This window comes from Rousettus aegyptiacus, unplaced genomic scaffold, assembly GCF_014176215.1.
Source record: "Rousettus aegyptiacus isolate mRouAeg1 unplaced genomic scaffold, mRouAeg1.p scaffold_m13_p_3, whole genome shotgun sequence".
NCBI classification, from domain to species: domain Eukaryota; kingdom Metazoa; phylum Chordata; class Mammalia; order Chiroptera; family Pteropodidae; genus Rousettus; species Rousettus aegyptiacus.
The window spans coordinates 60,498,809-60,526,647 of record NW_023416306.1 but is presented as its reverse complement, the minus strand read 5'-3'; the positions used below and the strand labels follow the sequence as shown (position 1 = coordinate 60,526,647).

The 27,839-nt window shown below is 42.4% G+C and overlaps 1 protein-coding gene and 1 pseudogene across 1 annotated transcript; both read right to left on the bottom strand.

Annotated features, from left to right (window-relative positions):
* Positions 1 to 903: 903 nt before the first annotated feature.
* Positions 904 to 27,058, bottom strand: ACER2 (alkaline ceramidase 2). The gene is made up of 7 exons (XM_036217570.1): positions 26,792 to 27,058; positions 18,939 to 19,053; positions 18,057 to 18,198; positions 11,797 to 11,934; positions 7,408 to 7,545; positions 3,164 to 5,317; positions 904 to 3,102 (listed from the first exon to the last, which is right to left on the bottom strand). Exons 1-6 carry the CDS (start codon positions 26,897 to 26,899, stop codon positions 5,131 to 5,133), a joined length of 828 nt encoding a protein of 275 aa, XP_036073463.1. The 5' UTR covers positions 26,900 to 27,058; the 3' UTR covers positions 904 to 3,102; positions 3,164 to 5,130.
* On the bottom strand, positions 8,081 to 8,199 carry LOC118601530 (annotated as a pseudogene).
* Positions 27,059 to 27,839: the final 781 nt, after the last annotated feature.

Here is a 27,839-nt window from a genome sequence, read left to right as displayed (position 1 = left end):
CCCCGTTTGTTGAGGACCTTAAGACGTTAAGTTCCCAGCCTCCTGGGTCTGCTCCCCTCAAGCCCCTTACAAGTAAAGTCCTTACAAGAGAAGAGGTTTGAGGGGACCACTGGTCTCTGAGGGGAGCCAAGAAAGGGGAGCAATGCAGACATCAATTTCAGCACCAGAAAGGATTTGAGTCCTAGATTCGTATCTTGTAACACAGTTCATTTTTTTTTCTTTTTTGTCTGTTTTAATCTAGGTGGCTTCTAAGGACATCTGAATACCCAGAAAATTACATGTGTGGGTATTTTCCTAGGGAGAAGACCCAGTGCGTCCATTAGACTGTAAAAAGGCTCTGTGGCAACCCTTTGTCTCCTCACCCCAGGGCAGAAAACAAAAAGGCTTAAAAACCACTATGATGACACTGAGAATGCTGATCCACTCATTCTTCTCCAATAATCACATTATTTTAAACACAATGGACTTCGAATACTTTAGTAAAAAAAAAAAAAAAAACTGTCAGGAGAAATTAAGAAAAATAGGTGAGTGCAGAAGTTTTCTGCTAAAGTTATTTACTATTTTGAAATGTCATATGATCATCCTTCCAGTGACTGGATGAAATATGGCACAGATGAATTGTTTTCTATATTGGAGATTTTATATCTATATGCTATAATTACAGAACTTTTAATAAAAAAGTAATCTGCTTTTAGGTACTTTATACTGGAGATATTTAGATGTCTTGGTTTCATACCTCTGAGCAGAAACCAACCATTAACTATACTAAGTTTAAGTGTTTGATAACAATGATAATCCAAATTCATAAATATAGGTAAATGCGCTTTGCTCTAAAATCCATTTAATGTGTTTTTTACACAGATATTTCAGAAATCACTGTAGAAATAAACACGTACACATATCTACTCACAGAAAATGCCACTATGGCTTTAATATCAAACATGGCTGTCATAGTTCACAGAGAGAGCATAAAGTGCACAAGCTCCATTTCAAAGGCCTTAAAATCACTCCCAAAGCAATGGAGTTTATTTTAAATGCTACCACAACCGATGGGCACACCACCCTTACACAGCACGCCCAATATAAAATGTAAAGTACAAAAGAAGGAATATATCTGAAAATACTATACTTTCCCTGATTACACTTTGTGGTCATAAAATAGTTTTAAACCTGGCTTAACATATAGGGAAAGATACAATTCAAACAATTAGTCCCTTAGAGTAGGGGCCATTAGAAAAAACAATCTATAGGAGAATGATGTCTGTAAGATCCATTGAGAACCCTAACCTAGCCCAAGACTTCTCTTTGGCCAGCTAGAATGGCAGCACCCACGCAGAGAGCTGGCTCTGAAAGGTCCCGAGTTCATCTGGAGAAAAGGAGCTCTGAGAGGGCCTCCAGCTGGGCTTCAGCGCTCACCTGTCCCCCACACATGGCTGGTTCCATGTCAGCCCAGAGGCATAAGAAGTCAGGAAGGCCTCAAAGTCTAGTCCTGGAGCCTCCAACACAGCACTGGCTCACGTAAGCATGATGGACTGGTAAAAGACATTGTTATACACCTGAGAAATCCTATCATCAGAATAGGTGGCAGTATTTTTACAAAGCCTGTGTTTGGTGATCATCAAGCTTTGTCCCCCAATAGAACATCTTTGATTCATAATTAATGGTTTAGGCACTCTTCAGAGGGACGGGCAAAGAGTTCCCCCAAAATACAGCTTTTAACAAAATAGATTCAATATCTCTTCCCCACAGGCCTTAAATATGTTCACTGCAGTACTTGTTTTATAATAATATAATCATAAAGAGAATAATTTTTCTAAAAGTCAACAATCAATCAAACACTGTAAAACAAGAATCACTGACTTAATCACTTAGCAACTTTTTTAATATCCTAAATCCAGTTCCTTCTGGGTTTGATTTTGGGAAAATTCTAACCAGAATAAAAACCTGATAGCCATGTCGAGCAACCACCATGACCTAACTCCTAAATGTCACATCTCCACTTCCCTGCATTAATGGGGGGAGGGGGATATTCTTGACTGCACATTTACTAACAAAATAAGCTATTCGCTTATTTTAAATCTGAGAAAGTCTAAACCTGTAAAGCCATATATTTAACAGCTTTTTCCTATGACTTGTCAATACAAGTGCAGAGGCCTATCAAAAAGTAGAATTCAGTCCATTATCTCTTAGGGCCCATTCGTGTTGTGCTCAGTTAACAGAGAAGCCTCAGCAGTCTGTCTCAGGCTCCAGTGATGAGCTGTCAAGTGTAAAGCTAACTCTAGTGTACTTCAACCTGCTCTTCGTGAAACATCCACAACTGGAATTTATATTCCATTCCATTATATTACAGGACAAACTATAAAATATATCTATTCACAACTTAATATATTAAGGGGAAGCAGGGGGAAGAGAAGAAAATATACCATAATATTAACAATAGTTGTCTTTGGGCTATAGAAATACAGATTACTTTTTTTTCTTCTTCCTCAACTTTTAGTAGTATCCCAATTTTCTTTAGAGAGCATGTAGTGATATAAAAGCAATATAAATATAGCTGTAACTATAAATATGAATGATGCCATAAATCTAACTTAAAATAAGATCGGTATATATCTACTCTTGATTTATCATACTACACTGGCAAGCTATACTGATTGCTGTTCGAAACTAGAGTCGTGTTTTGTTCTCCACACATATGTCCCATTTCATACTTCTTTCTCGTTAAAACCGATCTCTAGAAGAGTGTGTGTTTTTGCTGTCAAAGGCATTCCTTCTGACATCTGAACTTAGTCATTTGTCTTGTAGTGGAGGGACAGAAATAGCCCCGTAAATCAGGGAGCTTACTTCCTCACTTCCAGCAGAGTCACACTGTGTCCCTGTTTCCAAAGGGCACTCGGGAACTTCCAGAAGGGCAAGGTCGAAGCCTCGGGAGCTAGAGATAGTGTTCCCCAGAAAACAAGTCCCGAATCTGATAGTGGTAAATCGTTCTTCCTTGACGATTGGGACAACGCTCTCTTCACCAAGGAACCCTCAAGGCAGAAATGAAACGTCACACACATACAGAAAACATTTCCTACTCACCTCTCTCTGCTTTCTCCTTACCTACATTTCCACACTAAGACAGAAAACATTTCCTACTCACCTCTCTCTGCTTTCTCCTTACCTACATTTCCACACTAAGACGGTTGGGCTTAAATACACCAAACCTCCTACTGGAGAGCATTTTCATCCCGTAGAATGGATGGGACCGGAACCCATGCCTGCCAGGTCAGCCTCAAGGAGGACAGCCTGATGCCTCCCTTTCAAAAATCCTGGACTCAAAGCCCAAAGGACTTAGCAGTTTTCAAGTTCCGTTTCACGAACCGCCTAGATCTCATAGAGGTGTGTTAGAGTTTCCACTAATATTTAATTCAAATATCATTTTTAAAACAAATATTTAAACTATAATAAAGCAACATGTACACTCGTTCGATACCAATTTTTTCTACCTCGGAAATCACCAAATTGTTAATTAGCATTTTCACAGCCTGATATATTGTTAAGGAAATACTATAAGCTTAACCTTAAAATAAATTTAAGCTAATAAAATACAACCCATTTCACACATTAGGGAGCCATAAAGATTTCTTGCTGCCAACGGGGTTCTGCTGTTAAAATAATTTGAAAACCACAGAAGTAGGATAAAGATATTCATTTCTAAACGCTGAATTCAATTCCTTAATGGACTTTTCCCCTTAGATCCTAGGCAATTCTAACCAGAGTGAGAGTTTCTGGACACACCAAAAACTGCCGCTCAGACCCTTAAGTACTTAGGACAGTGACAGGATTCCTGGCCATACAAGGACAGTCTGTCCTGCCCTCTCGCAATGGAATGCTGCAGAGCAAGAAATGCCTGAGTGAAAATGAGTATCCCTGAGGTCATGAATTCCCACCTCACACCTCCGAGACAGCTATGGAGGCTTCCATTCATCCCACTAGCCAGTGTCACGTTAGGTGAGAAAAACTCAGAAGGCAACACACTCAACCTGCCGCACCAGCAACCCAAAGCAGCCAGTGTTTAGTGGCTGCCAGCACATGAGGAAACCACAGGAAGTGCCTCACACTGTGAGAGTACGGAGTGTAATTCCCATAGCGAAAATTAGGGAAAGCAGAGGGCATATTCCTGAGGATAATTTCCAGAACAGGACAGCATCAGGGAGGCTTCCAATAAGAACAAGTTTCCAAAACTTCGTTTGCTGCAGATTTGAAACCACGACCCCCATTAAAGTTGTCACAAGCCCTTTGGCAATGTTACAGAGGTGGGGGGCGGATGGAGAGCGGAGGGAGGGTCTGTGTATGGACCACTCACACCACAGCTATTCCTTTGTGTGTCTGAGGCTAATGAGCTGGGGTGGGGGACAAACACCGTCAACATTTTAAAACTCTGTCATCTTCAAGAATGGCTTAGAGAGTAGTTTTTGGCTTAGAGGGGTTTTCTCACTAGCATCCCCTCATCTGAAGTCAAGTCTCCATCTCTCAGCAGAGGTAGAAGTGAAAGGTTTCACAAATGCATGTAAAATCTAGGTTATTGAGAACTGCAAATGGAAAACTAGCTTTCTTAGCCACAAGCCCCATGTGTGTGTTTCATTTGCTTGGTTTTGTTTTAAGACGGTTTCCCCAAAAGAAAATCTCTGGCATCTGCCATTAGTTTGTGGGTGTTCTCCATCACAAGATCAGGCTATCAACGGGAATGGTGGGATCTGGAGAGGGCAAAGTCTCCAGGAAGCAAGTCACTGTGCATCACTGGATTCCCTAAAGGACTGCTAAGCCGTTGCCACAAATGTCACAGCCCAACAAGCCACTGCACCTGTAAGCGGCACTGAGAAGACACGCCTCGTGCCCTCAGCCCCCTACCTTTCATCTTTGGGAAACAGGAAGACAATCACTTCTCACTATGCACAGCACAGAGGAGTCTTGATGGTCCACAAACACACTACTTAGAGCCCAAGGGAATAGAATTTAAAAAACGACAATAACAACAAAAAAACAGACCCCACTCCCAACTCTGAGAAGCCCCCAGCTGTCTTCGCTGGCAAATGAAGCCCAGCGCAAGAAGAAACATAAGCCTCGAAGCCAGCGCCCGCCTTCCCATCATGTGGTCTTGACTGGTGATTTCTTGCTGGCGCACAGGAGGGATACGTAGGGGACACCGATGAAGGCCCATTTCTCACTGGGCCAGAACCGGATGACGGGTCCTTGCTCAGGGATCTCGGAGGCAGCATCAAAGTAGGCAAAGCACACGCAGCCCAGGTAGGCGGCGAGGCAGATGAGGATGTGCCTGTGGAGGGAGACAGGAGGTGAGAGCCGGCTGCGACGAAGAGGTGGTGGCTCCTCCCTTTGGCCCACCGACCTTTCCTGGCTGTAACAACAGTCTAGGGCCTCTTCTAATTAGGACGGGGCGAAGATGACTAATATTCCCTGGAATAGCAAGAAAATGTGAAGTCTGGGGCAAACAGGGCCTGTTTTAGAACGTTCTAAAATATTCCAGCTTGATAACAGGGACCAACATACAAATGCCTTTGGGGCTCAACCAAAAAGACTGAGGCCCAAGGATTTAAAACAGGCACTAAGAGGATGGACTTATAAAGCATCCACACTATGCGGTATTAATTGGAAACAAAAAATGATGAAGATAATATATAGTCATTGGTAAGGAAAGTCATCCATGATCTAGTATTTGGTGAAAAAAAAAAAAGACCAGTTTGCATCATGTATAGAACAGTGCTATTTTCATTTTTAAAAAGTAGAATTAGGAATATATATATTTTTTAAATATATATTATATATAATTATAAAAGATATATTAAAAGATAGATTTATATAATCAGAAATACCTCAGGCTGTTAGCATTTGTTATCTCTCTTTGGTAGATGGAATTATGAGAGCTTTTCTTTTTACACTTCTATGCCATTCAAATTTGTTATTAAAAAAAAACAAATGTCATTTTCTAATTGGGACAGAAAATGGTTCAACTTTGAAAAAGAAAGCAGAAAGTATATCAAATTTAGAAACAAATCAAGTTTAAGCCAAAGTTCTTACAGTCTAATCTTTGACTTATTTGAATCGCAAGTGTGACCAGGAAACTTGGATTGACAAAAATATACTATATCTTGAATGTGATCATATTTACCAGGTGAATACATTTATCAAAACTTATCAAAGTATGCACTTAAAAGATGTACATTTTATTAACTTAACAAACACATGAGGTTATCTATAAATTCACTAGTGTGAATCAAGGTTGAACAAAAGAATTATCAGATAAGGGATCCTAAGACCAGAGTCTCCAGTTGGTACTTTTTAATTTTGTTTTGTCTTTTGTAAACAGTCCTGGGAACAGGTCGGGACTCATGGTGAATATATACAAGTTCACATGTTCAAGGAAATTTAAGCGAATTCTTTCAAACCATGTAGTTTTAGGCATCTCCTGATAGAAGTCAAACTTCATCTGAATCTAGATCTAACAAAGTTTTTCCAACTCTTTAACAATAGAATTCCTTCCTAGATGCTCTCAATTTATCAGGGATATATATAAATATATATTTCTAAACACATTTCTCTTGATCCTTGTTATTATTTGCAACTGGAAGGACATAAAGCACAGAAAGATGACTCTAGGTATAGAGCTGAAGCAATTCCTAGAAAGACAGCCACTCAATTTCCTCCTCGGCTTTCTGAGTATAGGATTCTGCATATTTTTGTAACTTGCTGCTTCTTTTTAACCTAACAGATAAAGTATGGATGTTCCAATTCCCTCTTATCAAACTCCTAGGCTGATTTTATATGACCAGGTGGTGTTGGTGAACAATTCACTTTACTTCCACTTTACTCTGTCTATATCTGTAAGATGAATGGGTGAGACTGTCCCCAGATGACCTATGAGGCCCATGCTTTCACCCGGGTCACTCAAATCCAAAAGGAGCCTTGGATTAATAAAAATGTACTGTATCTTGAAAAATGGCATATTTATCTCATTGTGGTTCCTATTTGGACCGCGTCTGTCCTCATCCCCACATCTGTCCCAAGACTTCCCCACCTCCCCCAGCGCAGAGATCCAGCCAGAGCTCAGGTGACAGATTAGGTTTTCAAGCTCCATTATGCTTTAATAATGGAGCAGAGATCAGAGACCAGGACTCAAAGTAGAAACAGTTAGGTCTCTTTGTTCTGGCAAAGCCGGCTCACTGGAACCCATGCTGCTTTGGACAATACTTTTGGTGGCTTCTGAACAGACTGACCGTCTCAGTCTCCGTGAGGAGAGGGGTCCCTGCTCTGTGCCCTGGGCACACCTGCGCACCCTGTGGGGAGAAGAGAGCCCTGCAGAGAGTGCAGACCCGTCCTGCAGCCGCCACCCCACTAGCAGGGGCTTACCACACACAGTGCAGGTAGGGAAAGTGGAAAGATGACAACAGCTCACAGAAGGCTCGGTCGCTGATCCAGCAGAAGAGGGCGAGGGTCCACCAGAGGCCCGAGAAGAGACCCAGCTTAAATACACGCACGTTGTCACACCTGCACAGGATCCAGAGGGCCATCAGTCCTGGCTTCTGCCCCCCTCACCAGCCACTCATCTGGTCCCTCACGTCTTCCCAGCCCCTTGACACTGGAGTTCCTACCAACATATCATCACGCCACAAGCTCACGGACGTGAATACATGTGCCATGGCGACTCATGAAGCCTTAGCTCTCGCCCAGTCTCTCCCTGACCTCAAACACACAGACCCAGCTGCCTTCCTGACATGCCCACCTGGCGTCTGACATAGACCTAAATTTAAAATGTTCATAATAGACTCCTAACCACTCGCCCTGCCCCAAACCCAATCTGCTCCCGGCCCTCTCAGGGAAAAAAGTCATTCCATGCTTTCAGAAGCTCAGGTCAAGGCAAGCACTGGAAAAGACAAAATAAACAGGCTTCTAGCCCTGTCACTTTATTTATTTATTTACTTACTTATTATTTTATTTTACTTTTTAGGCAACACAACCCTTGGTCGACCTCACGGATTTCAAGGACCTTGTCAGTTTACAATTCCTTATTTTTTATTTCTTACGCCTACAGCACCTGGTTTTCCTAGGTGGTCTCCCATCCAAGTACTAATCAGGCCTGACCCTGCTTAGCTTCTGAGATCAGATGGGATCGGGCTTGTTCAGGGTGGCATGGCCATAGACTAGCCTTGCCATTTTAAAAGGCAAAATGAAAACTGACAAACAAATACCAACAAATATATAGACAATTAGTCTGGTACAACAGAATCTATGCACCCTTAGTTTAATTAAACCCAGAAAATTTGACTTAAGGAACACACCAGCTCGGGGAGCTGGGGATGAGTGCATGTGTCAAATGGCAAGAGAGAGGTGGGATGTCAGGCGTCTGGTCACACGGGGGCACTGCAGTCAGTCGCAGGGCAGCCTGGTACTCTCCCTTCCTCTGTTTCTAGAAGGACAAGCCCTGCTGTTGCTGCTGACCAGGCTTATTTCACTTGGGGCTTATCCAAACCTGGACTCCGTTAGATTGTATTCCCCCTTTTCAGGGCTTGTATCAAAATATCAATGTGAAGTTAAGTGGAAAAGCAGGACAAAAGATGGACCTTATTTTAGGAAAGAAAAATCTGAGAGGATGTCTACCATTTCTCCTCTTCCTGGCCCTTTGTTGCATTCTCAAAGTTTTTCTTAACAATCAACTCACTCCTATGAGGGGGGAAAAAAGTCCATTTAAAAATATTTTAGATGTAGCTGAGTCACTAGTAATGTGACAACACTTCCACAAATTTCAGTAAATGTCAGGTCATGACCCAAAGTCATAATAAAATTTTGTTTGTTCATGGTCTGAGAGAAGGTTCAGAAAGACAATGAAAAGAGGAGGGTCGGGAAGAAGGGACAGCATGAACATGGGCCTGGCGCTGGAAGGAGCTAGGCCACCTTGGGCACGTGGAAGGTCAGAATGGCTGGAGGACAGAATAGGAGAGAGACAACACGGATGGATCTTGAGATTAGTGGGCTCAGCGAAACAGAAAAAGTTGAGAACCATATGATTTCACTGACATGTGGGATATAAAATTGAAAGCAACAAATGAACAAAAACTCAAGACACAGAAAACTAGTGTTCACCAGAGGGAAAAGGGGAAGTGGGGGGAAGGTAGATAAGGATAAAGAGGATCTGATATGTAGTAATAGAAGGAGATTTGACTTTGGGTGGTGAACACACAATGCAATATACAGACGATGTATTACCAAACTGTACACTTGAAACCTATATAATTGTATGAACCGATGTCACCCTAATAAATCTAATTAAAAAAAAAAAAAGAAAAATATATAAGGGGGGGCTTCGTGTGGGAGAGATCAGCAGGCAGGCACCACACTGAGGATGTTCAACATTATTGTAATTGCAACGTCAACTAATAGAAAAATGACTATGACCAGATGGGATGTTCAGGGAAAGAAGAGGAAGCCAGGCTTCTGGCTTGAGCAATACGTAAGTGGTGTTTGGTTTACTGTGGCTGGAACTATTAGAGAACCAGAACTGGAAAAGGCAGATCAGGAATCTGAGATGTCCGTGATATGTGGAGTTCGACAGGTCAGGGAGGCAGCTAGATATACAATGGTGGAGGCAGAAGAAAGGACTAGGCTAGAGACATAAATGTGGGAGTCACTCGCGCATGTATGGTAATTAAAACCATGGGAGGAGATGAGATATTTGGTGGGGTAACTATAGAAGGAGGAAAGCAGAGAGGTGAGACCATACTTTAAAGGATATGCAAATTACGATCGATGCAAAGATGCGCAGAAAAGGAGCTTACATGAGAGACTGAAAGGAAGTTGGCAAAGAGTTAGAACCGCCCGGAGGGTCTGGTGTCATAAGAGCCACAGGAGAGAGTGGTTCAAGGATTCAGGGTGCGGAGGGGGACAAATAGTTGAGAGAACAACACATAAGACCCAGAAGGGCTTAAAAATTATCATCAACTGTACAACCAAGAGGGGGTTGGGTATCAAAATGGGGGCAGAAGCCAGACAGGAGTGGGTTAAAAAGTAAAAGGATAGAGACGACTTCTAAAGAAGTTTGGCTGTGACACATAAGGTAGAGAAAGGGTGGTGGCCGCAGACAGACATGGACTGGGTCCAGGGTGAGTGTTAGAGAAGACAGAAGGCTCAAACTTGTTTACAGGCTAATGGGAGGACCCTTTAGAGAGGGAGGGATGACAGAGCAGACGGTTTACCGGAGTGAGGCAGATACAGGAGAATGGAGGGAACGATCAACACGCAGGAAAACTGGTGCTACATGGCGGGAAGGGTATTTCCCACAGTGCTGCACTTGCCAATGTAATGGTGAAGACCAAGCAGCCATAGAGTATGGAACAGAAATTATGTCCTTTACAATCACTTACAAAGATAAGAGAACTCAAAGAAAATATGTTTCCCTGCTTAAAGATGACAATTGTGAAGCAGAATTTATTTAAATCATAATCTGCCCTAACCACTTGTCTTCCTCCATTTGCTCTTCTGTAGGTATTACAGATTAAAAATATTTTCCATTTCCTTAAGCCATTTTTAATAAAACTATAGGCTAAAACATATTATTAGAGTTAAAATGGAACTAGACTGAGGTGAATAGTTAAGTCCAGAACGCTCTATTCACTTTAGGCCTACTCTCAGCCGGCACCACTGGACAGGTGACTAAAAATCCACTTCAGAGGTCCCTACCAGGTATTCTGTCATGTTTGCCAAAGAGCTTCAAGATCTGTTAGTGTTCTGCAATGGGTCTCTCAATTCCCAAGTCCTTGAAGGCTTCTCAAAGAAGCTGACAGACAGGACCTGACAGAGTCCTTCTACCGCCAGCAGGCCTACTTACATGCCTCTTCAACCACCTTTGACCCTGCTGACAATCAAAGCAACCCCCAGAGGCAGAGCAATAGAAAGAAGTGTGTGTGTGTGTGTGTGTGTGTCCTCTCAAAACAAAGACAGAGAAAGCTGACTTAACACGTTACACAGAGCAACTCTCACAAAGGGAGATAGATAAAGACTTCAGTCACACACCCCTTGTCCATAACAAATGAGAGTCATGAATTAAAATGCATTTCTAAAAGGAGGCACAAAGAAAAAGAAGCATTTTCAAAGGGCATTAAAATAAGGGCAGTTGTCAGCTGTATTTTAGTTGAGGCTAGAAGAAGACAGTGGTGTACACATAAGAGCTACACTAAAATGTTTCTGGATATCAACCTGAACTCTGACTACCCAACTTCCCAAAGGAAAACGCTTATGCAAATAGCAAAGGCTTTACCTGGTAGGTTGTGAATAAAAAATGTGGTCTCAGAGAAAGTAGCAGAGTCAACAAACAGTACTACACCTGACGTCAACACTGCCTTGTACATAGAAATTCATTTCTTTTTCCTTCTCTGTGTGACTGACTGCAATGGTCTCTTTAGGACTTTTCTTCTTAATCTTGTCATATGAACAAACCTATTCTTCCTTCTTCTGAGTTAAATCTAGGTAGCTTGGTCTGAGGGCACGATGGGTCCCTGAAATGTTCCTAAGCTGTCTTTGGACCACTGGTATGGTACTGCACCCACTAAACAGCCGCTCCCCTCTTTCTGAAAACAAGATCATTAACATTTTGAACCAAACCCTGCATTCAATCCAACAGTCAGGAACTAACTCTTCATGAAGAGTCGAACTCCTCCTCCACACTCAAGGGTAGTATAGGAACAGGAGCTGGCGCGTCCCCATCCCCAAGGCAGCCTGAGGAGCAGCAGGAAGAACAGCACCCACCTCTTCAGCTCTGCAACGAGCAGCGCAGTACAAGGGACGCCCAGGGTCATCAGAGAGATGTTGTTGATGGCGGGCTTGACAAACGCCAGGCATGTCGTCACTGCAGACAGGACGCAGACCACCACCTTGAACCTACCCCTGAGTCGGTGAAAGCAAACCAAATCCATTAGCCAAGGGGGCCTTGTGGAAAGGGCGCAGGCACTGCTGGTGGGAGTACAAGCACCGAGAGTCTAGAAACCAGTTGCACTCACTGGCTCAGCAGTTCCATTTCCAGGAATTTATCCTTAGGAAATAATCAGAAATTTTCAACATAGTTAGCATGAGAACAGTAAAATTAGAATCAGCGTAAGTGCCTAAGGGGAAAATATGAATGCTTGTTTTCTTAGTGTTACTTTTCTGTATCTTTTTCAGATGTTTTACAGCAGGATCTGGCAGACTTTTTCTGTAGAAGGTCAGAGAGTGAATATTTTAGTTTTTCCAGTCTGTCACAGTAGACCATAAGTGAGTGAAGAGGCATGGCCGTGCACCAGTAAAACTTGATTTGCACAGACAGGACCAGCTTGGCCTGCAGAACACAGCTTGTCAACCCCTGTTCTACAAGGTAAACATGTATGGTTTATAAAACCATAAAACTTCCTACTTAGTTTAAAAGGAAAAAATGTCCTATGTTTCTAACACATGAAAGTAAAAGTCTTAAAAAATTCTAATAGTGTTTATATTTACTGACAATCTTCAGTCTAGCATGCACTGGAACTTTGTGTTCATAAGTTTTTGATGTGACAAATCTTAGAAAAGTAATGGATACGTCCCTCCCCTCTCAAGTGGAAGAGCTTTCAGTAGAGAGAGCCAGAAATGGCAACGTGACCCTGGACACGCTCCTTCTTCTCTCCCTAGAACACCATTTCCTTACCTGTAAAATGGAAAGTCTGGACCAGATTATCTCTAAGGCCTCATCTATGAGCACATGAATTTCCTGAAGCTTCTGTTATCCTTCATGAGCACAATTTACTTTGGCCAAGAGCCCTGGAACAGGTCACAGTTAGGAAACCAATCTGAATGAAATTCCATTATAAAGAAATCAAAGTGCACTGATATCTTCAAAATACAAATTTATCTCTTAGAAGAAAACCATTTATCATCAAGGCACAGGAAATCATTGATCAAGCTGCCAACTTTCTGACTGGAATGAGCAGGAATTGTAGTCCCGAACTTCGACCAGAGGAAAAAACACATATGGGAAAGGATCCAGGCAGCAAATCCTTAGTTAGAATAGTGTTTTTCTCCTGGCCTTGGCTGGCATTCTTCAGCTACTGGATAAAAGGCTGCTTGCCCCAGCCTCAGGGTGACAGACCACACACAGCTCCCCCTCCCCCACTGTGCTTGCACATAGCCCCTTTGGGACCCTCAATAAGTTTTTCACTGGTTTGACATGCCAAGGCTTTTGGCATTCTCAGATTGGATGAACACATCATCATAAACTCAACTGCATCACCTCCCTGGATCCACGGTTAGAGAGAGCCACAGAGTGATTCAAATCACAGGTGTTCTTGTGAGTCCCATGTGTGTTCATAATCTGCCTCCAGCACATAGTTGCTGTGGGATCTCTGGTGAGCCGCTGAACTCTACAAGCTTTAGGCTTCCCATATGGAAATTAAGACATCTGCCTCACGGTGTTCTTGCAAGCACCAGAGCACTTAATACAGTGCCTGGTACATGATGTGTGTCAATAAAATCCATTATTACTGTTATCATTACCACGATTTGAGAATAAATGCCTTTTAAGATATAATTATTGTTAAGAATATAGCACACTATCAGAGAAAATCTGATGGAGCTGGTGTTGCAATCACTGAAGACTAGACAGTATTCCCAACGAGTCCAAAGGCTGCAAGCTTGACAAAACACACTTTCTTTAAGGAGAACATGGGAAGACACCTCCCACATCAGTCCCGTGGGTGTGGAGGAATGTGCTTCGGGAAGGCAGCTTAGCCAGCGAGGACATCCTGTGGACGCATGATTTTACAACCAGCAGAAGTCAATAGTGATCACGTGGCCAGCCCAGCTGACCCCAGTCACCAGATGCCCTGGGTAAAAGAGAGCTAGAAATACCCAGAGGCAAGGAGGCCACATAGGCTGTTATCTAAACAATGATGACAGGCAACTCCTACTGCTGTCTCGAGTCCCCTTTTCAACTTTCCAGCCCATTAGGGACTCAACCTAGAATACAAGATCAGGGAACTCTTAGCAGCCCTTCTTCCTATATTCCCCACACTGAAATCTGGCATCGCAATACCATTATCACAATATTATTATAACAAAGCTATTACTTATATCATGAGCTACCCTTTAAAGCAGTGATTTTCAACTTTATCGGACCCCGTGCACCTTTTTAAAATCGGATATTTGGGAATGCCCCTTTTACTCTTATGAAGTAAAATGCAACTTACAGATAATAAAACTTCCCATTACTGTGACGACCATAAACTTCCCAGATGTCCCTTAAGAGATAGAAATGTCCCTGGCTAAGATCCTACCCTGGTTAAGATCATAACCTGTTTAGAATAAGCTTCTGATATTCACAGGACTACAGCATTTGGTCCTGGAGGGCCTACCCCTGCCATTTTATAAGTAAGGAACTGATGAGGCCCAGAGAGTCTAAGATGGTGGCCCCAAGTCATCAACCAATGTGAGAGCAGGACAAGCAGACCCCAGCCTGCAACCTTGCTATTTAAGATTCAAAAAATGAACTGGATTGTAAAGTGAGGGCTGCCCCTGGATTTTGTAGAGTCAAAATTAACAATCACAGTAGGAGAAATTCTTCTTTGTTCTTCGTTTTCTCTCAAAACAAAAATGTCTAAAAATTATCACTAACCATCAACAGCTAAGTGTATGTCCTAATGATTCTTAGGACATTCTAGGCAAAATAACAGAAAGCCCTTCTTTTTTAGAAACCCACCAATTATTCCTATTTACATAATGAACTTTAATAATTTGCCTGCTGTTCTAGACATCCTTATCTTCAAAACACATATTCATATTAGCCATTCAGAATAACTACTAGCACTTAGCAAGTCCTTACTCTGGATAAGACACTGCACTATACACTTTATATAATTTTTCTATATGTTTCTAACACCAGGAGGTAGATATTTCATTACAGATGAGCAAAATGAAGCATCAGAGCTTAAAAAAAAAAAAAGTAGACTGTTATTCATCTCCATATCTGTCTGATCTAAAGTCACTAAGCCTCCGTACTCTACTCTCTCTTCTCCAGAAATCTCACACTGGAACTACTCTTAATGTGCTTTTAGAAATATTCCAGCAAAGTCTAGATCACCAAAAAGAAAAAAGAAAAAAAAATAAAAGGAGAGATAAATGTTAACTATCCTGTTAATTTAGGCAGCTGAACCACCCAGTCCTTAGTCTATAAAATGCTGGTTTTGACCTGAAATCTTTGATCTGGCCTGCCGCTTCCACTGTAGAGCTGCCACCTGTCATGGGCAGTAAAGCCCACACAAAGGGGGTTTGGTCTTTTTGCTCTCTCCATCACTAGACAGTTGAAGAAAGGCAAATAGAACCTACATCTTTTTTTAGAGTGAGCTAGTTTTCCTATAATATGCACCTTTTCTTTCTTTGCTCATTAAAATCATTGATGTCCATTCTCTCCTTCAATTTGTATGCATATCACAGAAATGCCAGGCAGAAATCTCCTCTACATGCCACAGGAAGTCAGCTCATGAAAGCTAACTTTCACTGAGTGCTCATCATGTTCTTAGTCCCATACAAAGTGCTCTATAGAGTCGTCTCACAAGAACCCTGAGGTGAACACTATTATTTACCTAATTCTACAGATGAGCAAATAGAAAGTTAAAGAATCAAGACAAGCTATACAGTTTATAAGCAGGGAAGCTAGGATGCAAACCCAGGCATTCTCCAAAGCCAGGGATATGTACATATGTGGTGTTCAGTGCCTCCAAACTGAAGAGAGGGGGGGTCACATCTTCCCTAGGAAAATCGTACAAGGTGCTGGTGACAGAAAAGTCCGAGGGGGTTATAAACCTCCCCACACCTCATATTTTCATTAGTAAAGCTGGTAAGCTCTAATTACTACAGCCATTGCCCCATTTTCTTCTCTCCTGTTCCTAACAACAGCCCCTCACTCCCATCTTCAAGAAACAAGAAAAGATAAAGCTTCTCTATTATGAATACATTAAAAACTGTCACTTGGAATTTCACCCCGGCAGAGTGCCACAAAAAAATAAACGAAACCTTTACTCCCATTACTTCAACTTCTCTGTCAGATCCCAGGTTTTGAAAGATCATATTTAAGAGCAAAGTGGTCCTTCAGCTCTCAACCTAACATACACCAGGCCTCAGGGAAAGGATGGGAGTGACTGGTGGGCACCTTCTGAGACAAAAGGAAAAGCCAAAAGGTACATGGTCTGTTTCTCAGGCGGAGTCAAAAGTCCCTGCCTACAAAGCCACTCGTGACCCTGCCTAGTGCCATTCACCTGTCCCTTCCCTCACTCCCTTCCTTACCTTTGAAAACTTTCTTATCATCTCCAGCCATTCTCTTGAAGCTGAACAAGAAACAACACAAGAATAGAAACCGGAGGCAGCCTAAACAAACCTGTCGCACTCTAAGATATTCTTCCCCCACTGAGGAGAAGGCCTCAGCAAGGCGGACGCCATATTTCGTCTAGGACCAGGAACACTCCCTTTTCACTTCTCCGTGTAAACAGGTGATGCTTGTGTGCTCTCTGTCTCTTTTTTTTTTTTTTTTTTGATAAGCAACCTTCTTGAGGATATTTCTATCTGCTTGATGATACGCAGAGATAATACTATTTAATTCAAATCCTGTTGCCCAAGTTGAAGGTTCCATTGCCAATCTATTTAAAGTATGTTTTTACTCAACCTCATTTAAAAACACACTTTTGTGTTAAAAATTAACATGTACTCTTTGTAAAAAAAACAAAACAAAACAAAAAAACAACAACAACAACAACAACAAAAAAAAACTTGTTAAATAGTACAGGTTAAAGGTAAAAGTGAAAGTTCTCTCCCCACTCTAATTCCTAAAAAAGGTAATGGTTGCTGTTCTCATCCTCCCAGGCACATACAAAGACATATACTCAAAAAGAAGTTAGTTCATTCATTCTAAAGTCAGGAAATTTAACACAGGGCTCTCCAATGTGCTTTTGCAGCCAGCATACTTCACGGACACTCCTCCACCTCAGACCACAGAGAACAGCCTGCATCTTTAATAGCTGCATAGCTTCTGCTCCAACTCAGAGTACCAGGAAAAATGTAATGAATTCTGTATTTTTCTGCTATAACTCATCCCTGGGTGCACACAGCTTGCTTAATTAAATCCATATCTTTAGACTATTTATCTGTATATGTTTTGACAAAACACAGTGTCCTACAGTGAGACATGTGAATAATATGTTCTAAGAACATTTCTTATCTTTATGAGGCTGACTCTCTTCTGTTTCCTCAGATAGTAACAACCTTAGACAACTCTTCAGGAATGCTTTCCCTGACCAAACTCTAAATCGGCACCCCAAGTTACCACTACCCCCTTACCAGCTTCATTTTACAACATAGCAGTTATCACTCCCTAATATTACTTTTGTGTTTGTTGATTCACAATCTCCTCAACCTCAATGTAATCTAATCGAAGGCAGAGATTCTGCTCTTTTGCTTACTGCTATATCCCAGTGCCTAGAAGCCTAGAAAAATGCAGAGTAAATAATAAGTGTTTGAAAAGTATTTACTGGATGATTAATCACATAAGCATAACACAACGGTTATTAAAATGCATCCCTTCCTGAAATTTTGGGTTTCCAGCTTGGAGATATATGTCTATGCAATTTGACAGCTATGGTACCCATGGCTCAGAGAACCAATTCCTTCGTGGATTCTACTGTAAATTTATACAATGGTGGAATGGACTGGACTAAAGGAAACATTCTAACAGGAAATCGAAAGCTTTCCACTTTTGCTCATATTAAATCAGGGTTACATTTGACTTTTTGTCCCTAATGTCATGTAAATTCTTCTCCAAGCATATTCAAATTCCCCCTTTTATGTCAGTTTATTCATACTGCCAGACTATAACCAATCGGTGGATATGAAACAAGTATATGGGAAGCTCATCAATAGGCTGGGCTCCAGTGTGCTATTTTTCTTGATATACACATCATTCTATTGGGTGCTACACCTGGCAGTAAATGCAAAAATGTTTAGCGCTAACTTACCTGTCATTACGGAAGATCTTTGGTAGATACCTTCTAGGGAACCACATGGCCAGGGCACACATCAGAACCCAAAGGATTGCAAGTTCATCAAGCATCTGGCCCAGGAAACTCAGCGTTGCATGGAAGTAGACAGATCCAATTCCTAGAATCAATTACAACCAATAAAAAAGGTCACCAAAGAAAAACAGACTCACGAATTCAACACACTGCCTAAGAATAGCCCTTTCACCAACCATTACTGCAGTCACCAGATAGCTCTCTTTCTTAGAAAAAAGAAACTGAAGAAAGAAACTCACACCACCTAGGCATGCAGGCTTCAAGTCTAGAAATAGGATTGCAAGTAGGGCCCAAATATCAAAACATCATTTCACAGTTAAACACACTCTGTTTTTATCTACTGAGGCTTCATGGGATCAGGCAGTAAAAAAAAGTCAACATTCTCTCACTGTTAAGAATTCCCAGTTTGCCTGTGGAAGGAAATGGAAAATACACAAGTATTTCCCAAAACAATGAAAAATCAAACATCGATTTTTTTTTTTTTTTTTTTTTTTACCTTTTCTCCATTAGAAACCACAGTCTCATCAGAGTTCAATTGTTTCACATGACTTTCTTCAGAAGTTCTCAGAAAATTGCACTGGCACAACATCAATAGCTATTACATAAAGAAGTCTCAAATGGAATTAAGTGATAATTACAGCCAAACTTGTTTATCAAGCCCATATTCAAATGAGTCCTTCTTTTGACGTCAAGAAAGCAAAATAAAAGCTTGCTAAGACATCAGAGTGACTTTGGTTTACAAGACATAATGTTCAAGGGGGACAGGAAGTGTGTGGAATTCCATTCCCTCCCTTTCAGTCGATGTTCCCCAATGAATCTACTTACCCACAACGACTAAAAGAGTCCATATTAAGTAGATGCCACTGTTGAAGCATGTTGCATACTGACGAAACAAGCACATGCAGATGGGTGGTAAAATGAAAAACAAGACATTGCTGATCTGGAGGGAAAATGTGAAACAAAAAGATAAACATTACGTTAAAGGGCAAAAAACACTGCAATCTGTGAAAGCTGCCCAGGCTCCTCTGTTGATTTGAAGAACCAATAACTCTTATTCTTTTTCTGCACAAATTAACTAGGAAGCAGTCTAATTTACTTGCACATGCATTTTTAAATATAAGGCCTGTACTAAATAATGATGAAAATAAGGTTTAATGAAGAGATGAGAAGGACTAGACATGTTTGGGCCCCCAATAATCTCCCAGCAGGGCCAGCCTTTTCTCCCAGGCCCACGTGAAGGCAGGATTCTTCCTAGTTTTCCCGTGTTGCACTTTATGATTTCTCACCCTTTTCAAAACATACTTTTAGGTAAAAATCAAATCTGTAAGTCCTTTCCCAGCTTTAAAATGACACCCTTTTATCTTTTAGACTTTAGTATGGATTTAAGCCTCTCTCTTATCTCTTCAGAAGGCATTTGGCTTTTTTTTTTAAATATATGTATATATATATATTCTGTTCAACATAATATCAAAATATTGTCATTTCAACATGTAATCACTAAACATCATTAATAAGACATTTTACATTTTACACTCTTTTGTTCATACCAAGGCTTTGAGGTCCAGTGTGAATTCCACACTCACAGCATACCTCTACTGGGTCCAGCTGTATTTCATGCTTGATAGCCACATGTGACTAGTAGCTACCACACCAGACAGCATAACTCTAAAACCTCGCCTCTCATTTTTTAATCTATTTTTTGTTTGTCTTTTAGGAAGTCATAGCCAGTTCGTTCTTTCCCAAAATTTTTTAATTGAGGTAAAATTTACATAACATAAAATTAACCATTTGAAAAGTACAGTTCAGTGGCATTTAATACACGTGTAATGTGCAGCCATCACCTCGACCTACTTCTAAAATGATTCATCACCCCAAAAAGAATACCCTATGGTTATTAAGCAGTCACTCCCCATCTCTCCCTCCTCCTAGCACCTGACAACCACTGATCTGCTCTCTGTCTCTTTGAATTTACCTATTCTCAATATTTCAGAAAAGTGGAATTATACAACACATGCCCTTTTGCATCTGGCTTCTTTCACTTGGTGTAATGTTTCTGAGGTTCATTCACATTATAGCATGTATCAGTACTTCTTTTTAATGGATGAAAAATACTCCACGGTATGGATACCACATTTCGTCAATCCATTCATCTAATAACAGGCTGTTGTGAACAGTGCTGCTATTTGCATACATGTTTTTGAGTACTCGTTTTCAGTTCTTTTGAGTATATGGTTGGCATTGCTGGGTCATATGGTAATTCTATGTTTAATGTACTGAAAAACTTCCAAACTGTTTTTCCACAATAGCCAAACCACTTTACATTCCTACAAGCAATGTACAAGGGTTTTAATTTTTCTCTATCTTTGTCTACACTTATTTTTCTGGGGGTTGTTTAGTCTAAGCAAGGCCATCCTAGAAGGTATAAAGTGGTAGCATTGTTCAGCTTTTTAAGTTTCATCCCTAAGTGTAGAAGGAGTGGCTATGTAACAGAGGATGTGTGCAGAAGGTGAAGACGATGGCTGAGTCTATGCGAGCAACACATGAGAAAGGGGTGTAAGGGGTACATGAAAAAAGACTGGAAAACAAAACTTTCGGAGCTAGCATGGGCAGACAAAGTCTGGAAAGCCAAGGGCATGGGGGCTGTCAAAAGAAAAGACTGGTCACCCATGCTGGACAACACGGAGGAGGCCTCAGAGAAACCATGAGGGCGCGTGCCCAAAGTGAACTGAAGGAGCGGGGTAAAAGGGCTTCCCCAGACCTACCAAATCACACTGGTGCACAACTAGACAAACGCATCAGCACACCTCAGAACTTGAGGCGTCGTATAGGTAAGAACTGGCCTCATTGGTGGCCAGCGTATGCCTCTCTCACCATCTGGGAACAAGAAAGATTGGGAGTGACACCATTTTTAGAAAGAGGAGAAAGACAGGGTGGGAGAAAAATAAAACAAGAGAAAGAACAAGCGCCTTTGTCAGACGCAGGATGGAAGCAAGATTGCTGACTTTGGTTAAAATCAGGGAGGGACTAAGATCCCCAGTGGGGAGGCATCATTCTGGAGAAGGGAGTACCTTTTTCTAGTTGGTCCACTCTGGTGGGGGTCTTTTTCTCTTTCCCATACAGGAGCTCAATGAGCTATTGGTGACCCTGGGCGAGATAAATTGTATCAAGATGTCCCAGGTGATATGCAGTCTCGTCTCAGAAATAAGCAGTAGGCTATTTTTCATTGACCTTAACTTTCTGTGGAATCATTTAAAGAACTGGAGATCATTAAGAGATCTTAAAGACCATCCCTCATTTTACAAGGTGATATAATTGAGGGCCCAGAAAGGTTCCTTGGCTGGCCAAGGTCAGACGAACAATCACCCTGGGAACTGGAACCAGCATCCAGGAGTTACCTTGAGCTCTCTCCATGGCCCCTAGCTGATTTTTACCTCCAAGCCACCAGCCACATCCTTACCTCCTTGGCTTAACTCCTCAACTGGTATCTAAAAATTCTGAATGGCATCACACATTGTGCACATGTGACCTATTCTATGATTTAAATGTGGCTCTCCTTTTGTTAAACATAGAAGTAGATGGAAGTAAAGGAGTTAAAGAGGGATGAGGAGAAAAATCAAATTGTAATCCCGTAGGTAACTTAAAACCTGATCTTTCTCCTTTCATATATGTGAATGCGTTGTCTTTGTTAAAAAAAAAAAAAAGAAAAAAGAAAAAGAAAAAGAAAAAAGAAAGAAAAAGAAAAGAATACATTACAAAGGTAAAATCTCCTTTCTATCCTCTGCTCTAGAGATAACCATTGTTCTCAGATGCACAGGCTTCAAGTCATTTTTTTTCATTTTTATAAATTCATATATATCGCATACTGTGACATCATTCTACAACTTTTTTTCTCATTCAACAATAGGTCTTGCAAACCCTTTCATCTTAGTTTATAGATTTATCTCACCTGCTGTAAGTGCTGCAGCTGGCAGCAGTTTTTTTTTGTTTTGTTTTGGTTTTTGGTTTTTTTTGTAGATCGCCAGTGGAAGAAGCGCCAATTTACAGCTCAACCAAAATGGTAGGGAATTTAAAACGTTTGTTTACCTCGGTATATCTTTTTTTTGCCTCAAGTCCTCTCAATCTTCCTTTCATCAACCAAGTGCAACTATCTGCTCCCAAGCTGTCCTCCAAATGTCTCTGTCAATTTATGTAACCACTAGCAAGGTACACATTTATCACTTTTATTACATCCTTTTTTACAAAAGCATAACATTGTTCATTATACCTGCAGTAAAATTATGATACTTCAAACATTTTTTTCAAATGCACATATTAGGGAGTTCGATTTAGAAACACCATTTTACCACATCCTCCCAATTAACACTGAAATAACATAGCCCATCTACCAGTGCCTTTTAAAGAGGTCAATCTACGAAAAGGAAAAGACCAAACTAGAGGGAGACGCTACCCAAGACAAAAAGAGGAAGGAACTTCTAAAGAAATACAGAAAAGCAAACAAGTCATGGTTAAAAGATGGATTCAATGGTTCTATTTCTACTGAGAAATGAAACTTCCCCTCAAAATTATGTGGGTCACTAAAGTTGAAGAATAGTTAGTTCAGCCAAAGGGTATTTCTAAAAGCCAATTGTTGGATTATCCTTTGGAGAATTGGTTTAATGCCTGCGGAACAAGTTTTTTAATTAGAAGGAAACCACAATTTTAAAATGTATTAATTGTTTCCTTAGAAAGTTCCTCATTCTATGAATTCCTACATTATATCTGCACCAAAATAGTCTCATGAACACACTGCAATCTCATCCTGATGCATGTGAGTGTGCACTTTCCCAGAGAGTAAATACTGACAAAGCAACAGGCTGTATGTTTTTCTGAACAATAAGTCCATAAACAGATAAGGGTCCTTACCCTGGTTAGGTAGATTGTGCATCTTAATTGTATGCGCATTCCTAACTATCCATTCTATTGCTCCCTTCCCGTCTTGGAGATGACCAACTAGCCCTGGGTTGCCTAGAACTGAGGGTTTCCAGGATATGGAACTTTCTGTTTTAAAATTAGGAAAGTCCAATTTTGTCCTTGGCAAATCAAGACTCTACTCAAAAGCCTTCTAGCAAAATCCCCCCATCCCACCTTCCACAGTGCACCAACCCCATGTAGAGTACTAATAACACCTGGGTGACTTGTATGCACCTCTATCATGGCCCTCACCACCCAGATGGCTATAGGTCTGGTCTCTGTGATAGGCATACAATAGTTGCCCAGTAGGAGGATGGGTGGGTGGATGGATGGATGGATGGATGGATGGATGAATGGATAATTCTGCCCTATAGACAGATGTGGACTTTGGGAATACATACAGAACTCTACTTTCCTTATCCTGATGTTTGGGGACAAAGTTGATTAGGGGCGGTGACCCATCATGGGCTGATTTTATGCATATGTTTTGCTTCAAGACTTCTTTTTTTTAGCACCAGCTGATTTCTCTCTGTCTCCCTGAGTCACTGCCCAGCAACAGAGTGCCCAAAAGTCAAGTCTGGTGGTTAAAAGGCAGACCCCACTTTTCTCCAGAACGGCCAGGACTGGAGTCTTTCTCTTTAGTGTGGCTAGGGCCTTAAAACATAAAACATAAAAAGATACTCTATTCAGTAAAAACGTGTATACAGAACAAACAGTATAAAATGTGCTCAAGCAAAAGGCTGTGAAAGGGCATGGTGTTCTTGAAAGAAACATTTAGGTTTGGCTGAAACAAAGGATGATAAGATTTGAGGCAATAGAGATTTGCAGGGCCCAAAAGCAAAATTCTTTATATACCCAGACACTGTCAGTGGCAGCATAAATCAGGGTACTCTCTCTGGTGGACCATTTAGCAATAATAATCAGCCTTTAAAGTGAATATTCCCCTTACACAGCAATTCCCCACCCAGGATTAGCACTTGCAAAAGTACATCCAGATGCATACACGAGGATATCACTGTATCACTGTTCAGAAACCAAAATGAAAACAATAAAACAGAAACTGCCCTAAATATCCATCAATGAGGAATTGACTGGTTAAGTAAATTATAGTCAATCGATTTAATGGAATACTGTGCAGACATTGTAAAGGGGAAGATGACTCTCTATGAGCCAATGTGGGGCCATCTTCAAGATATTTTCTTGACTTCAGCAAGTTGCAAAATCTATCTAGACCCCAGTTTCCTCATTTATCAAATGGGTATAATAAATAGCACCCACTGCCTAGGATGACTGTAGAGCAGCGGTCACCAACCTTTTTGGTACGAGGGACCACTGCTCCTATGAGAATCTAATGCCTGATGATCTGAGGTAGAGCTGAGGCAGTGATGCTAGCGCTGAGAAGCGGCTACAAATACAGAGGAAGCTTGGCTCACTGCCCCCAACGCTCACCTCCTGCTGTGTGGTCCAGTTCCTAACAGGCCACGGACAGTCCACAGCCCAAGGGTTGGGGACCTCTGCTATAGAATACCCAGTAGAGCTTCAATATATAGCAAACATTTCAATGCACAGCAAACAGTTAAAGATAACCAGTAGTAACTGAAGTTATAGTAGTGATGTGCTACCCCAAGACCCATTAAGCAGGTTCTGGATCCCTCTCACAGTCTTCTGATTTTATGTCTTCAATTCCTTAAACGTTTTTTCCAAATTAGTATTAATTATTATTTTCTTATAAAAATGGATAATTAGACCTGATGCTTTACTATGAGGATTTAATGAGATATTTATCACTAAGAAACAGTTCACTGTCTTCAAAAAAGGAGTAAGATAAGCATGGGTTTGTCCTGCAATAAGCACTGGCAGATAACTAGGGCTCGGGAACAGAAAATACGGTTTTTGCTAAACTCTTTGGACCTAAACTCAGCTAAGTCTGGTGACCAACTACTTCTCTGAGACTTTAAACGCTCCTCTTTGCTAAAGCAAGTTTTGTGCTTTACGAGTATGCCAAAGAATAAGGTCTGTCAGGCAGCCCATCTGGGCTAATCAGCCACAGACACTGCAGCTGAAGATCAACAGTTCCTTTCTAAAAAAGATTTTGGCACTCACTACATAACAGCCCCAATGGAACTAGATTAAAAGTAAGGACATAATAAATTCCCCCCCTCACCCAACACTCTGGGGCTTTTCGAGGCAAACTCAGAACAGCTATATACTAATTTTCTGACCAAATAACTAGGCCCGACTCTCCTGGCCTCAGACTCCACAGATAATTACTTTGCAGGGTATTTGAGAACCTGTCCCCAAGCTGTCATTTCTTCTTTAACTCTGCTGAAATCCTTAGTAGTGTTCTCCATTTTAAAATGGAAAAACTTAGCTACACTGTTGAAAGTACCCAGCCCTGCTCCAGCTGATCCTCTGTGGGCACCTGTCTATGCCTGATAGCATGCACTGAAAGAGGCTGTCAAATAGGTGATGTATGGCCACCTCCACTAACTGCATCTTTCACAGTATCTATGAATAGTAGAGAATCAGGTTTTTCAGAGGAACTACTCTGGTATCAAAAAAAAAAAAAAAAGTAGGAGTGTTTATGTGGAAGGCAGCCATGGATTTTGGCAACGAGGGGAGGGAGAGTACAGACTTCTGGATTGTAGCCCCAGCCATGCCAGAAATGTAAGCATGACAGCAACCTTCTCAAGAGCTCAGTTTTCTCATCAATGAACTGAAAGACCAGGACTGGCTCATCAGAGATTTCTCCAGGTAAAAAGAACCTGATGGAGTCCAGTGCTCTCTCCAGCAAATCTAAGGCAAAATCCTGAAGAACAACCCTCAAATTCACAATGACCCTTAAACCAGGGCAGTGAAAAAATAAGCCACAGAAATGACCATGCAAAATCTTATGTTTGTTACCAGAACCCCGAGTCATAGGCACTGGGAAAAGAAGAGGCATTTCCCTCTCACAAAGACTGAAAGCAAGAAAGCACACAGGATTCTGCAGTGAGGAAGTTTCAGTATCTACAGACCCAGGCAAATCCAGGAAACCTGCACACAATCACTCCCAATTTCCCTTTCACTTACCAGGCTTAATACTGGAGAGTGCACAGGACTCGTGGAGTTAAATTTAGGAATGGCGTGAAACTGGGTACCAAGTAAGGCGAGGAAATAAGAACTAATAGTAATTAACTTGATTCTGGCCGAAAGTAACTCGACCTATTTATTATTAACGTATTCGTGGAGTGGGGCAAGCCGGAATGGCTGGAGGGAGCCCGGCCCCTCAGACCTTCCAGGGTGTTACCCCCTGTCCTGGGACTCCTAGAGCAGGTATTCAGCGCAAAAACGCACAATGCAACCTAAGTGCGTCACGCCACAATGATCCTAGGAGAGGAAGGGAGTTGTCCCGGCAGGTTCACCGCCCGCAACTGACCCAAACTGGGAGATGGGCTAACGCGGATCACTGGCTCCAGGACGGGTGGGAACCAAACAACACAATAGAGCTATGAGAAAGAAATGACAGGAGGAGGAAGCTGAGCCTAGAAGTCGACGGTATTAACAGGAGGGTAGGACAGACGGAGAACTGGAAGGAAGGCGCGCGCAGGAGAGGGGGCGTGGGTCAGCTCTGGCACTGGAGAGGGAATGCCCGGGGTACACGCAGGCAGCCACGTCCAGGTTCCAGGCACGGCGGCGCTTGGGGAGAGCCCCCTCCCACCAGCCATCCCCACGCCCGCACCCCGCACCGTGTTGTAGAACTCGGCGATGGCAGGCACGATGGTGTAGTTGTCCTCGCACCAGTCCACCTCCGAGCTGCCAGCCCGCAGCTGATCCCACCAGTGCGGGGCGCTCATGGCCGCTCCAGGGCATTGGAGCAGCTGCTCCTGCAGCCGAGAAGAGAACAGGGCTGCTGCTTTCAAGCCAACGGCGGCAGCCCCAGCCGCGCTGGCTTTATGCACAACGGGACAGCCGCCGGATGTGGCGCTTCCTCAGCCGGCCTCCCAGCGCTCCGCTCCGCCTATTGGACGTGACCCGCTCGCAGACCCCGCCCCCGCTCCGCCCGCGGTGGGAGCACGCGGGCAGCGCAGGGGGGCCACCGTCAGCCTCGGGGTGGTATGTGCGTTGGAGGGGGCGTAGGGAAGCGGCACCTGGCGCCTGAAGCTTCCAGACACTCCTACTCCCTGCAGGTGTCAAAGGCCTTGACAGTCCTGCCCACGCCTGCCCATGCCCACCTACCTCATGGCTCAGTCTCGCGGACGCACCTATCAGCTCATCCCCACCTCCAAGTGTGCAAAGAGCTCCAGAGCCCGCTCTGGCAAAACTCAAATATAAGGAGAAACCCAAGAATACCAAGGCCGCTACGGCGTCTTGGGAAATTCGTACCGATTTCTCTGCTCCGCGCGTGGGCGCCCGCGCTCACACCCAGAAAGGCCCTTGGTCTATCCCAGGCATGTAAGGACCTGCTTGGTATAGCGGGCTGGGACAGGAAGACCTCAGGGGCTGAAGTGGCAGCCCCGACGACTACGCTCCCACGCTCCCACGCTGCCTCTGCTGCCCGCTCCTGGATAGAGCACTAATGCAATTTTGAATATGTTCCTGCCCTTGGTCCGACTCCTCCTACCCGTCCTCCTTCCTTCGGAGATTTCAGGATTCCAGGTCAGGACAGTGGCAATAGCAGAAGAGACCCTGGTCAGCAATCCATGGTGGCTGTCACCAGGATCTCCTTGCTCAAGCCTACATGGTACCCTGAAGACCAGCTGCTCACAAGAGACTGCCCTCTCTCTGGCTTCACTA